The sequence below is a fragment of the Triturus cristatus genome, chromosome 2_2 (assembly GCF_964204655.1).
Source record: "Triturus cristatus chromosome 2_2, aTriCri1.1, whole genome shotgun sequence".
NCBI classification, from domain to species: Eukaryota; Metazoa; Chordata; class Amphibia; order Caudata; family Salamandridae; genus Triturus; species Triturus cristatus.
This window is the reverse complement of record NC_140582.1, coordinates 808,189,116-808,203,162: the sequence shown is the minus strand read 5'-3', so window position 1 is coordinate 808,203,162 and position 14,047 is coordinate 808,189,116. Positions and strand designations below refer to the sequence as shown.

The 14,047-nt window shown below is 44.6% G+C and overlaps 1 protein-coding gene across 1 annotated transcript in view; it reads left to right on the top strand.

Moving 5' to 3' along the window:
* CWH43 (cell wall biogenesis 43 C-terminal homolog) overlaps positions 1-14,047 on the top strand; it is a 546,701-nt gene that overhangs the window by 316,978 nt on the left and 215,676 nt on the right. The window contains exon 9 of the mRNA XM_085642112.1: positions 1,381-1,460. Coding sequence (XP_085498238.1) covers positions 1,381-1,460 — 80 coding nt within the window. The remainder of the gene's footprint in view (positions 1-1,380; positions 1,461-14,047) is intronic.

Sequence of the window (14,047 nt, the reverse complement as noted above, 5' to 3'; positions counted from 1 at the left end):
CTCACAGCAGCTACAGACGACACCTAAGTCCTACTCAGCTGAGGAGAGACTCCGGCTCTAAACCTCCTAGACCTCTCTCCAGCCTTTAATATGGTCTCCCACCATGCACTCATCACAAGGCTGCAAAACATAGGCATTCAAGGAGCCGCTCTCAGATGGATTGCCTCTATCCTAACCGGAAGAACGTTAAAAGTCTGCCTTCTCCCCTTTACTTCCGAACCCAAGGAAATCAACTCTGGAGTGCTCCTAGGATACTCGCTCAGCCTCACCATCTTCAATATTCATATGACACTTCTGGCAAGCATCATCAAAAACCACAGACTCAATATCATATTCTACGCCGATGACACTCAACTCATCCTCTCAGCCTCAGAAGACACCACCTACACCAAGACCAAATTCCACAACTGCATGACAGATGTCGTCAACTGGATAAACTGCCTGAAGCTCAACACAGAAAAGACAGAGGTACTGATCTTTGGAAACAAAAGCTCCTCAAGGGACGCATCCTCGTGGCCGTCAGAACTCAGACCTACTCCTAGCCCCACTGACCACACTAGCAATCTAGGCATCATTCTGGACATCAAGCTATCCATGACGACTAAGGTCAATTCTGTCTCCTCCTCCTGCTTCTTTATCCTCTGCGTGCTTCCTCTGCATGCTTTGTGATATATTCAAATGGCTACCCCTAAGCTCAAGACTCACCATCATCCAGGCCCTCATCTCCATCCGGCTGGACAATGGCAATGCTCTCTTTGCAGGGATCACAGCTCACAGTAGCCACGGTGGTGAGTACAGGTGCATTGTGGGTGCAGCCCTCGTCCAGCAGAGCCTTGTGCTCTGGTGGTGATGCAACCAAATCACAACATGGTCAACTTCACAGGGAGAACAAAATAGCGTTGTGGCAGATAAAGGTAAAAATGCTTAGCTAGCAGAGCTTTATGCCTGGTAAAATGTTCATCCAAACACCCTGCTTTATAAGGGGCCTTCTAGGTGAGGTCAGTCGAGTATCTGCCGTGAGAGATTTATCCACCTTGGACGGAGATAAGGAAGAAAATAAAGTGGCAATGTTGGGCCTAGTAGGACTAAGAAAGCATGTAGCTTTAATTAATTTATTTTCTTAGTTCTCTTCTGCTGATACCTTTTTGACTTTTCACTTGTTTATGGATAAGTTGATAAGATGCAAATTATGTAAATTAATTTCTCCAGATTTCATGATTCATTTATCTAGCCCTGGGCGTGACTATCTGTTTTATATTCCAACTAAACTAAACCCCTTCTTGTTGAGTGTGCTCCTTATTTTAAACTCCTTTTTGCCTCACTCCTGTTGTTCCCAAATAGATGTGCAGCAAACCATTTTGTCTGTTCTGTTTATTTCAGTCCTGTTGCTGTTTGTTGGTCTTGGATTGCTCGGAATAGGGCTACGAACGAAAGCCTATCAGAAAAAATTGGAACTAGAGGTAGGTTCTGTGCTTAACATATATGCAATGAAACCTACACATATTTAATGTAATAAGTAATGTGTCTTGTCTAATGGGTTTTCTATACCTTAATCTTCGGGTATAATCATTAAACAAACCCAGCCACTGGTTGGTTGGACCTTTGTTCGTCGAAAAGGAGAAGTGTAAGGGAGAAATCATCTACATCAATCCAACAATGCATCAAACGGTTGATGACTTTCGAATAGTCAATAAAGAGAGTTTTATATGAGTTCAAGAGTTTTCTTTTTCAATGGCTCAAGTCTTAATCAATTTTATTCAATAAGAATTTGCCTTTTAGGCTTCATCATTAGAAATAAACATGATTCAATAATTGATTTTTCAATATAAGGTAAAATAGAATTTGAGTCAAGATAACAGTAAATGTTGTAAAAATGTAGCAAGCGTGTTCCAGAGAGGAAGTTCCCTAATCTAAATATTTTGGAATAAGGTAAAAATACGGTGTCAGTTCAGATACTCAATAACGAGTTCTGATGAGAAAATCAATGCAGAAGCACAATGACTTTGCATAATAAACTAGTAAACATTCTCAGCAGACATCAAAGAAACAGGCTAAGCAATCTCCCATATAGAGAGATATAAGAAACTCAATGTTGAGATTTCAATCAGAGAGACGGGGAAGAAAATACCGCTGCTGCTCTAGGAACACGGACTGATATGAACACCCTGCATTTTTAATTTCCTGTTTTTTCAAATAGGATTGTAGTAAACTCCTGGGAATAGGTGAACTACCCATCTTCTCACACTCGTACAATAATATTTAGATATTAGTCCTTGAGAAGTTACATCGATCCAGACTGTTCTTCTCATGAATCATTCTTCCTTTTGCCTCTTCTCCTCTCGGCGAGAACCTCACTACCAAGTGTCTAATACAAAACAAATGCCTATTCACTAACAAACAGAAGGCTTCTGGAAAGTTACATATGCAGCAAAAGAGAAAAACATCTAATTTTGTCGTTTGCGTGGAAAACGGGCCTTTGAAAGTTATTGCATTGCTTTCAGCTAACATGGCATCAACAGTTAGTCTAACCCAAATCAGCACTTATTTACTTCACTAGTATGCCTATAACATTTAAGAATGATTACCTACTACAAAATGTTTTTGTTTAATACATGTGCTATTTAAACAAAGGCTCTTGCACATTCCTATTAAAAGCGTTTTTGTTTGCAAATAAGACGTGTTCTTGCAGTTTAATCTAAAGGACAAAGGTGTGCACCTTAGTTGCTTAGTTGCACTTCTTAATTGTCTCTTGGCACTTTCATATTAGCTGTATATACTGCACAGCTCAAAGAGAGATAAAGGCTTTGGGGTGGATTTAGAGTGTGGTGGATGCAGGATCTTCGACAAAAAGCAGAGGATTTCTCATCAGCTGTACAGTTAAAGTATATAGATGTCTGTTAGACTTGGCATCATTGGCGTGGGTCTCCCTTCCATTTTTTTGCTGTTGCCTCATATGTTTTTGCTGGTCTAGATGCTTTGGGCACTTTATAAGTTATTGCTAAGGATTAGTGAATCCATGATTGGCTGTTTGATTTACTTGTCAGACCCTTGAACAGTGCACCATGTGTGCCCAGGGCCTGTAAATCAAATGCTGCTGGTGGGCTTGCAGCACTGATTGTGCCACCCACAGAAATGTGGCTCAGGCCTGCCATTGCAGAGCCTGTGTGCAGTCTGGAACTGCCATGTTGACTTGGCAAGTGCACACACTTTCCAGTCCCTAATCCTTCCCTTTTCTACATGTTATTCACCCCTAAGGTAGGCCCAAGGTATCCCTATGGGCAGCGTGCATTGTATGTGAAAGGTAGGACATGCCCTGATGTGTGTGGCATGTCTTTGTCATGGCTAGGCGGAGATAGGCACACGGGGCATACATATGCAGCACGAATGACTGGATAGGTGTAAACTACATCTCCCATGAGTCCTAGAGGACGAATCATGACACCTGACTTGAGTACATAAGCCCCGCCCACGCTATGCCTGGGGCTTGTCACTCGAGTACTCAACCGTCAGAAGTGACTGCCGGAGCACATAGACTCTTGTCAAGCTATTTCTGGGCTCTTTGGAATATTGGTGGCATCCATAGGAGGAACTGGGCTCTCCTGCCGCAATCTCATTGTACATTGCCCCGAGAATACCGCTGGGAAGTGTAGCGGTGGGGAAGGCGCCCGTGGTGTCTGCCTGCTTCAGGGTAATACGGAGCAGCGGCGCTGGCGGAAAGAAGTCCGCGCACAGCACGGAATCCCGAACGCCACTCCCGCGTCTGGGTGGGACCCTAGACACGCTAACCTGCAACCGCCAACTGAGCGGCGCCTTGACTCTCGGAGGGGCAGTCTCGAACACACATGCGGAAGACGCGTTCTGCCTTTTTTGGTTTGTTTTGTTACCTGCATCCCGCATTATTTAAACCAAGGAAGCTAACTCTTTGCCTACGCGCTCCCTTAACCTCCATAATTGGAAGGAAAGTAGCGTGACTTAAACGCTTCCCTTCATTGTTTGGGAATCGTCCTCATTGTTTGAAGACGCAGAGGCACGACCGATGGCGAGCTCCCGGGAACAAGAGGGATGTTTTCTGTCAGATAAGTGCCTCCTGCCTATATGGAATAACATTGTTCATGTTTTGTATTTCTTTCTTTATTTTTGCCTCATTTTTATTTGGAAGCAGTGCAGCTGACTATAGAGTGCAGTGTCACATGTGTATCTACTCATGGATATCTCTCCGTAGGGGAAGGGTTTAACTAGCATCAACATCGTTCCCGCTGTATCCGGCTGTAAGGTTCGTGTGTGAGCCTTCCTCTGTGTGACAGTCTTAATAGTGAAATGCTGCCAATTTCGTTTTTCACTATTGCAAGGCTATCTGTTCCCATAGGCCGGAATGGGGAGTTAGTTTATAACATCTCATAAACATAATTGACCCCAGGAACAAGATAGGAAAATAAAGTTTAGTATGCCTGAACTCCGAATGTTAAGATGCATCTTTTAGTCAGGGTGATTTTTACATTCTGTGTTTGAAAATACCACTTTTAGAAAGTAGGTATTTTCTTGCCTAACCATCCAGTGTGCCTCTGCTAGGTTTGTGTATTGCATGTCTGGTTTTTGGATGACAGGGGCTGGAGGAGGGCCATGGCTCCAGAAGTCTGATGAGTCAGGGCTGGGCTGAATAGGCTGGGTCTGTATTTGGAGTGGTGGGAGGAGTAGCATCACCTGAACAGGGCTGTGCCTGCCTTCCAAAATGATGGCTCCGCCCCCTGTGGTGTGTCTGAAGCCAGGGCTCACACTGACAAAGGAGGTTGTTGTGTACTTGCAAAGTGCCCCACAGAACTGGTTTTGGCTGGTTCCACACACTCTCTGCCTTCAGAGAACAAAGGATTTTGGTGTATAAAAAGAGGGGCCCAGACTCCACACTATATAGATCACTTCTGGGAAATCAAGAGGAACCTTTGCCAAGGAGTAGAGCCGGAAAAGTTGCCCCTGTGCTGTTTGCTGTCTGGGGTTGGCCTGCAGTGTCTGCTTGCTGCCAAGGAAAGGAGAAGAATTGTGGAAATGTGCTTTTCAATGAGCACACTGGTGCAGGGGTCACCCTTCTCTGTCCATGGGTCCTTAGACCAACAAAATAGAGATTGGCACTGAAGCTGGAATTTAAATAGCAAGTTTATTAATCACTCATGAGTGGGACTACGTCCACACAGCACTCTCAAGTGCTGCCTGAGGTAGTACATTGAAGTCACAGAACACAGGCCTTATATACAGAGTAAGCATGTAGTTAATAGGGGTGGGTGGAATTTGCGAAATGGACTTTCGCAAATTAACGCAAAATTGCGCAAAATCTCCGCGAGCATGCGAAACTTTTGCGAAGATGCAGAGATTGCTTTTCCCGCCCGTTCGCGATGTGTTTTTGCATGCTCGCGGGGAAATATATCTCCAACTTGCCCGTGCGGTCGCTAATGGGTGCGGCCATCTTGCTCGCGATGCTTATTTCCTGTTCGCGATCGCAATGACGTGTTCGCAATCGCAAACTCTCGCGGGATAGTGCGACCGGCTACCAACAATCCAACATCTTGTGGTGCGCGCGAACGGATAGGAATACTCATCGGCGAATGCAGGGACCCAGTAAGTCGCGACCGCGCGCGCAAGAATGCATTTTTAAAGCGCGAACAAGACAAATACTTCCGTTTCACGGCAGGTTGCGAAAGATTTGACATGTTCGCGCTCTACGCAGAACGCGAAAATTTCAAAATATCGCAAATTTACCGCCCAGGCCTAGTAGTTACAAATAGAAGGTACAGGCCTTCACAGGAATAGTTACCGACAAACATGGGCAGATGGGAAAATCACTTACTTAGCAACGTGGGAGCAAAGTGGGAGGGGGAACAGAACTGCTTCCAATTGCAGGACACAGTTGACAGTTATGCCTTTAGTCAGGTGCATTCAAGCAGCTACAGGCCTTTTCTCAGCACATATACATTGCTTGAGCTTAGAATAGAAGGAGTTAACTAAAGCTGATGACTCAAGCAGAATAGAAAAGCAAGCAACAGTGAAGACAAGGCTAACAAAATGGATGCTGCAAACAAGATGGCTTCAGCTCATGCTAACAGCAATTATTTTCGATTCCCACAGAAGGACTTTGCTGTTTGCTTTGTCACCTGCTTGAAGAAAAGATCTCCAAGGGATTGAAGCTGAACTTGCCTCCTGTTCTGAAGTCTCAGGGACACAAAGACTTCACCACCAGCTACCCTGAATTTCCTGTCTGGGAATTCTAACCTACAAAGAGGTGCCTCCTGCTGTTTAGGACCTCTAGAGACTGTTTGTCGCTGGGAGCTAGAAGATCCACGCAACAAGAAGAAGCGTGTCACTTCCGCACCGATTCCCGGTGCATCACCGAGTCACGGGAAAGAAGCGTGCCGCATCCGCACTTGGTTCAGACGCCTCGCCGAGCAACCAGGAAGAAGCGCGCTGCATCCACACTGGTCCCAATGCATCACCGAGAACACCGTCGTAGCACCCCTGCCGTGCGGCTGCAAACGTGCACGCATCGAAACAGACCGTTGCATCGCAGCGAGCCACCATTTTGTCGCATCGCACCGGATCGTCGCATCGCGGCGCTCTTGTCGCATCGTAACCGGAACGCAGTAGGAAAACGATGCATCCCCTCCTTTCCGGTAAGGAAGCGACACATCACCTCCCCTGTGCTGCAGTAATGAACCGATGCATCACCTCCCCCGATACAAGGAACTGACGCATCACCTTCCCTGCGGCCCTTTTGCTTGTTTTGCGTGATGCATCCAAGGTACTTTGTTTGAAAAGTGTGGCATTTACAACTTGCATTGAACTAAACTATTTCTACCATTTGAAAGTCTGTTATTTGGTCTTGTTTAGATAAAGATTACCTATTTTTCTGAACTGGTGTGGTGTCAATTTGTAGTGTGTTCACTGTGTTACTGTATGTGTTCAGAAATGCTTTACACACTGCCTCTGAGATAAGCCTTTCTGCTTGTGCCAAGCTACCAAGGGGGTGAGCAGAGGTTATTTTAGGAGTATTTCCCCCTTACCCTGACTAGAAGCAAGGGCCCCTATTTGGACAAAGGTACCTACCTCTGCTAACTAGAGACCCCCATTTCTTTTTTTTATATATCTTTTTTTATTAAAGAATCAAAAAACATTAATACAATAAAAATATCAACGCAAAGAAAAAGAGCTGTCATCAAAATGAACATATCACAAAAACAAAACACCTCATACATACAATCAATAAACTCAAAAGAGACAGTACAGATAATGATATGGGCACATAGTGAGAATAAACCATTATATTGTTTCTTTATCAAAATTGAATGGGGAGTCATCTTCAAAGGGGGTGCACAAAAACCCTCTGCTTTCGTTCCAGGGGCCCCATATTTTGGTCCATTTGCCTGGGCATCCACTGCTCTTGTATATCACCTTTCAGCCTGCATGCACCAGTCCATGTCTTCGGCCCAGTCCTTGTCTCGGGCATGACTCCCCCCTTCCATGTCCTGGCTACATTACGTTTTGCTGTGATACACCCCAGAGAAACCCACAGTTGTTTGGTGCAATTGAGATTGGTGGCGTCCCAAATGTTTAAAATACAGAGTCGAGGGGAGAGTTCTATTGATTTCTGACATATTCGGGACATAGTAGACACAACCGCACTCCAATACTGTTGAAGAAAAGGACAGTCCCACCACTGGTGCAAGAAAGTACCTAAGGAGCCACAGCCTCAGGGACAGAGTGGGGAGATCATCAGACCCATTTTAACAAATGCTGTGTTGGTGTAGTAAGCCCTGTGAAATATTTTAAGTTGAATCAACTTAAAGTGGGACCGGATTGCCACCTCCCTAGGAGATGCCAGGGCCTCCCTCCAATCTTCGTCAGGCATTTCCCCCACATCGTCTGACCACTTCGCACGGAGTTTATCGAGAGGTTCCGGTAAGTTATTCAGTATCTTGCAGTATGTCAGAGAGATGACCTTGTCTGGAAGGTAGTCGTCAAGGAGCCTGTCCTCTAGAGGTGAAGAGACTGGCAATTCGGAACCCTTGGGGATGGCTTTATTTAATGCACTACGCACCAGAGACCCCCATTTCTAACAATGTCCAAGAACTCCAAACAGGGATTGTGACACATTGGGTTGTTGGTTGACTGGGGCGTTAACCTTGGTGAAGCAACAGCCACAGTCCCCATCAGGGTAGACCACAAAAGTCACTCCATTAACTTGTGATTAACCTGGTGGTGGCTTGGCACAAAAGCAGTCAGGCTTAACTCAGATGCAATGTGTAAAGTATTGATGCAGTACACAAATAGTAATAAAGTGAAAACACAACACATCAATTTAGACAAATAGGGTACATTGTAATAAATTATTTGACACCAACGTGGCAAAAAATCCAGTCTGTAAATCAGACTTATACATTTTTAAAGTTTAAGGTAAAACGAATAGCGCCTAAAAGAACTAAAGGGCAAACACGTTCATTTAGTCACACAAGACTGGGTCAAAATTAAAAAATATGGCTGACTGCAAAGGTAAAGTTCAGCGGGGCAAGGCTGCAGGCAGTGTCTGAAGAGGAAGAGTTGTAGTCACAAAACCACTGGCAGAAGTCGCAGTAAAGATTCCTACGTTCAGACTTAGTCTCTTTTTTGGAAGTCAAAAATCTCCAGCGGTACGAGACTGGAGACTGTAGCTCACAGGAGTTGCACGAGGCCGAATACCCCTTTGGTGAAGGACTGCTGAAAAGGCTTTGCTGCAGCTGAGATTAACATATTTGGAGCTGCTGCGAAATCAGGCCGACTGGCGATACACCTTGGGCAGATCGATTAGCAGGTTGGTCCAGCTCTTCTCTCAGTTCTCAGAGCAGATTTTAGCCAAAACATTTCTAAGTGCTAAGTTTGGGCTTTTGGCTTTCTGGACACCTTTAGCACACCACCAAAGGTCCAGGACTTGCTGGGGCACCACTTAGGGGTGCTAGCACTCACTCAGGCTTGGTCCAGGTGAGGGTTTAAAATGGTTAGGGACAACTCTGGCCCTGAGGCTCAGACCAGGAGGCCAGCTAACTAGCCCTTGGAGTCACTCTGTTAGTCCTGGGTTCAAGTGATGAAACAGGGTAGGCCTCTGAGGGTTCAAGGCAGGCTCCAAGCAGCAACATAGTCCTTCCAGGTGCAGAAAAGCAATCATGTGGAGTATACAGCAGCCCACAGCAGCAAGCAGTCCTTTGAGGGTCCTATTTTTATACATGGTGCCTTCTTTGAAGTAGGAGAATTTTCTAGAGAATTCCATTTGAAGTGCTTGAAATGTCCTGCTTCCCTTGCCCTGACTGTCTGCATGAACAATGCAGGGGTGATAAGTCCTGTGTGTGAAGGAAGAGCATAGACTATTCAGTTGCAAGTGGGGCCCTGTCCAGCTCTGCACCCCCATCTTGTCAGTTGATGGCCCATCCAGGCACACCTAATCCCACTTTTGTGTGGTTATCTGGGGGGAATAAAATTAAAGTCCAACTGCCAACTACACCAAGTCATGTGACCTAGTAACAGGCTGCAGGCACTAAATAGTTAGGGCAGGAAAATGCCAACTTTCTAAAAGTGTAATTTTCAAAACTGCAACTTAAAATCAAGCTTTACCATTAAAGAGGATTTTTTATTACAATTTCTCAGACACCAAACACAAAATGCTTACCTGTTCCCAATCACACGTTAGCACTTATTAAATGTAATAAGGCAACCCAATTTATCCTATGGGACAGGTGGGCCTCACAGTAGTGAAAAGCACATTTTGGAGTTTTTCACTACCAGGATATGTAAAACTTAAAAGTACACGCCCAACCTCTAATTACAATGCACCCTGTCCTGTGGGTTACCTAGGGCCTTTCTTCTGGGTGACTTAGATGCAATAAAAGGAGAGTTTAAGGCCTGGCATGGGGAGTTATATTGCCAAGTCGAAATTACAGTTTAAAACTGCATCCAGGCTTCAAAGGCAGGCCTGAACATGTTTTAAGGGGCTACTTAAGTGGGTGGCACAATAAGTGTGCAGGTCCAGTAGTAGCATTTAATTTACAGACCTAGGTATATGGGTTACCACTCTACCAGGGATATCTAAGTAGATGACATATGCCAAACAGGTATAAGCCTATTTTACCATGTTTAAGAAAGAGAGTACAAACCCTTTAGCACTGGTTAGCAGAGGTAAAGTGCACAGAGTCCTAAGGCCAACTAAAATGAATTCAGCAAAAACAGGAGGGGTGAAGGCAAAACGTTTGGGGGTGACCCTACAAAGAGGGTCTATAGCAACAGGGTGGATGGGACATCTGCTGCTTTTTGGTGTTATTCTGCATCTGCCAAACTCCAAATCAGGCTCTTAGTTGTCCCTGTTTGGATTTTAGCATGTGACCTGCTGGTCACAAAAATATTACCCTAACATGTATGTTAGTGCAGCATATGATGAGGCATATATACAGTTTATGAATTATCTATCAGTGCTTTAACAATAGGTGTTAATATTTCAGTTTTTATGATCATTCAAAATACACACACACACACACACACACCTGCACACACGCAAACACACACACACACTCTTGACTCATTAAGGTATATTCCCTCCCCCCAAAAATATATCTTATATTCACTGAATATTTATCGGAGTCAATTTCTTCATGATTAAGAGCACCTTATTGCAAGATTCATTATTTGCACACCATTATTTCTCAATGTACTGGAATTTGAATCTGCTCATCATTAATTTAATAAATCTAAGGATCGCGAAGCAAGTTGTTGTGTGTCTTATTAAAAGATGAATTTGTTTCAATTTTTTATCCTACACTTTTGATTAGGCCAAGGCAACATTTCTGCTATGCCAGCATATTCTCTAATAATTTTAGGAATTTTGTGTTATGCTTGTTATACAAAATGTCTGAAATGATACTATTATGCATCGTCACATTATTTTTGTATCTAATCTCATGGGAACAACTCAAACAACCAGAACGCAAGTGGCTGTCTTTTGCGGCACTTGTGATTTTAATATAGCACTTAATGCATCCTCAAGTCCACACATTTCATGCTAAAAGAAAGCGGTACATTAAGGACTTGCATTTTGCGTAGTTATGCGTGATTTCATGTAACGTTTGTGAAAGTTCACTTAATTGTGCAAAAGAAAATTACACAAATTAAGTGCATCCATACAATTGACATAATATGGTTTTTCAGACCAGAGCAAAAACAATCCCAAATTATCTGGAATGGAGTAGTAAAAAATCTAAACTTTTTAACATTAGTTCACAAGAACGTTTATTGGTCTTGTCCCCAGATCAGCTGCGTATCTTCAATCCGATGACATGTCTATTTGGGAGTTCACGCGCCTTCTTCTATCACATGCCTTCATGTATTATTTGCATCAGCAAGAAAATGCCCCCCTTGACCGCTGGTTATGAAGCAATAATCAATGTTCGATGAGCCCCTAACACCACTGGGACCTGCTGCCACTGCACCTGCTGCGCAATGGATAACTTAACACCTGGGGCTTTCTTTCTCAGTTTGGTGGACTGCAGTAGTGCTGTAGCAAAGGAGTCATGGGCCCTAATGCAAGCAAGGAAAATGCTCCCCCTGGCCCACCGAGACATCCCAGACTGCCTCAGTAGAGTATCTTCAGTCTTACTCACTCAGCAGTATCGTACTCTCAATACTAGCAGAGTCTACCGTCTGCCCAGCAGTACCCCAAACTTACTGCTTTGCTGAGCTCATATCTTCAGATGTCATACCACTAGCGGTGCCCCATTTCTAATCGCCCCAGTGGAGTGCACATTTTCAGTCCCCCAATGCAATCCCTCTAAGTATCACTTTTCTGCAGGTGCCCAGACTCACCAACCATACCTCAGGGCCTCTCTGTACATTAATGGCCCACGGTAATACTGTAAGATAGCACCCCTTATTCAAGGACGTTAGAGACCCTGAATTTCTGGGGAGGACAAGGACAATCTTGGGCAGACCTGAGCCAGTGGTCTGATTGGGCTCTAAGTGCCAAAGTATGAGCCGAGCCATCAGCAGGTGTAAATCTGGCAACAACAATAATTGTCATGAAACAATATGATGAGGACTTTAAGAGTAACGAACGCTATATTTTTCAATATCCTCAGCATCACAATGGAGTGCATACGTGTACAGCGCTGAATTGAGTTACATTTATTGAAAGTGTTATTTCATTTAAAAATAAAACATTCAAGTATACGCCCGTGCCCTGATCACAGTGCCTCAAGTTACCTAAACTGTGTCAGTTTGTCGTGTTCTCTACTGAAATGGAGTATATTGTTCTTAAATGTAAAGCAAGATTATTGCCTATAAACCTTATAAAAGCGATGCTGTTGTACAGCGCAGATCCTGTGCAGAATGACCTCAAGGGGCTCTCAAACTGGATCTCACAATCTGGGCAAGTGTTGAAGCCGAACTCTGAGTCCCGGATGGCACACTGCACAGTTCAGAACCTGCAGGCTTGCATGCTTCTCTGTCTCGTTTTTAACTCCTAAGGTCAGTGCTTTGTGTTCAGTTATTCAGCTCATGTAATTCAATTAGTGTTGGTATTTGGAGTTAAATAAATACACGTATCACACCTTAAATAAAAGTGACTCCATGCACGCACTCCACGCATGCATAGTCAGAATGTTTGCAGGTGTGACCTTCTGCTTGGAGTGTGTGCACAGACTCTGAGGATCACACACAGCGAGAGGACTGGTCTGTCTGAGGCCAAGCTGCAGGGGCAACTTCTGGGAGGCTCCGAAACCTCCTCGTTTTTTTGCTCATTGAGCTGTTGATCCTCTCCTAAAATATTTTTTTTTTCCAAATCAGCAGAGCCAGAAGTTAGATTACCATTAAACCGCATCTTTTACCTTCCCGTTCTGTGATCGCTCTCTTGGTTTGACTGAAAGAATGGCTTTAGGAGAGGCTCGCCTCCTAAACACATGCAATGAAATAATTAAGAAAGCAGAGTCCCCTGGAGTTTGATCCTCTCCTTACAGCACTTCAAGGAGGCATAGGCGATGGGCATCAAGGCTTCAGGGAGAGTTCTGCCACCGGGTCTGGTGACTCAGTGGACTAACGCTTCCACTGCAGGGGCCTGTGTTTGACCTCATGGTTAGAGGTTCAAATCCTGGCGGGTCCACTCAGCCTTTCATCCATCTGAGGTCGATAAAATGAGTACTATTGAGTTGGGTAACAATAAACATCTGTTATTCAGCGCCAAGATACCTACGGGTTAAGGTGTGCTTTACAAATACATGTGGTATGTTATGATTAGAATCAGTTTGTAGTTAAATGTCTGGTGGGAGGTGTTGTCCCCTCTGTACCCCCACTCCAAAATCTGCGGGTATCCCCCCATCCACCTTCGTTCCTACACCCATGCCTTTAAAACATGCCCTCTGTAGGTCCCCCTATCGTTTGATTTACACTCGCCTGTACTTCCATCCAACATGCTCGCTCCTTAAGCTCCCCAGTACCTCTGCCTCTAGTCTCACTGCTGCCGGTGTGCCCGGTGTCACACTCCTGCAGCAGGACCTAAGACTCACTCCTTAACCAGCATCAGCAGTCTTGCTCTCACAGCGGTGCGGCCAATCCCAGAACAGCATCTCTTGTACCATTTGATGCCACAGTCAGTGGGCATCTCAAGGAAACACAAGAGGAGTGAAACACAAGTGTTATTTCCTTCCCTGGAACAGGGACTTGACAGGGGAAACTTGGAAGCAGAATTGACACCAAGCTCCAGATTCATCCAACTCTTTCCTGTCATCAGGAGCAGTACTAAAAACAAGCATTGGCATAGCCAATAGGTCTCGCCTTTGGGACCTTATAAGTGTTTAGCCATGCAACAGTTGCATAGCTAAATACTTATAAGGTCCCAAAAGCGAGACCTATTGGCTATGCCAAGCGGCCGTGCTGCCGTGAAAGTGATCGCGATCAAGCATCAAAGCGCGAAAGTGAAAGTAATCGCGGTAAAAGCCCGCGCACATGCTCTGTAGCTCTAGGCTGGCCTGGTAGCACTTTTTTGGAGCCCTCTCAA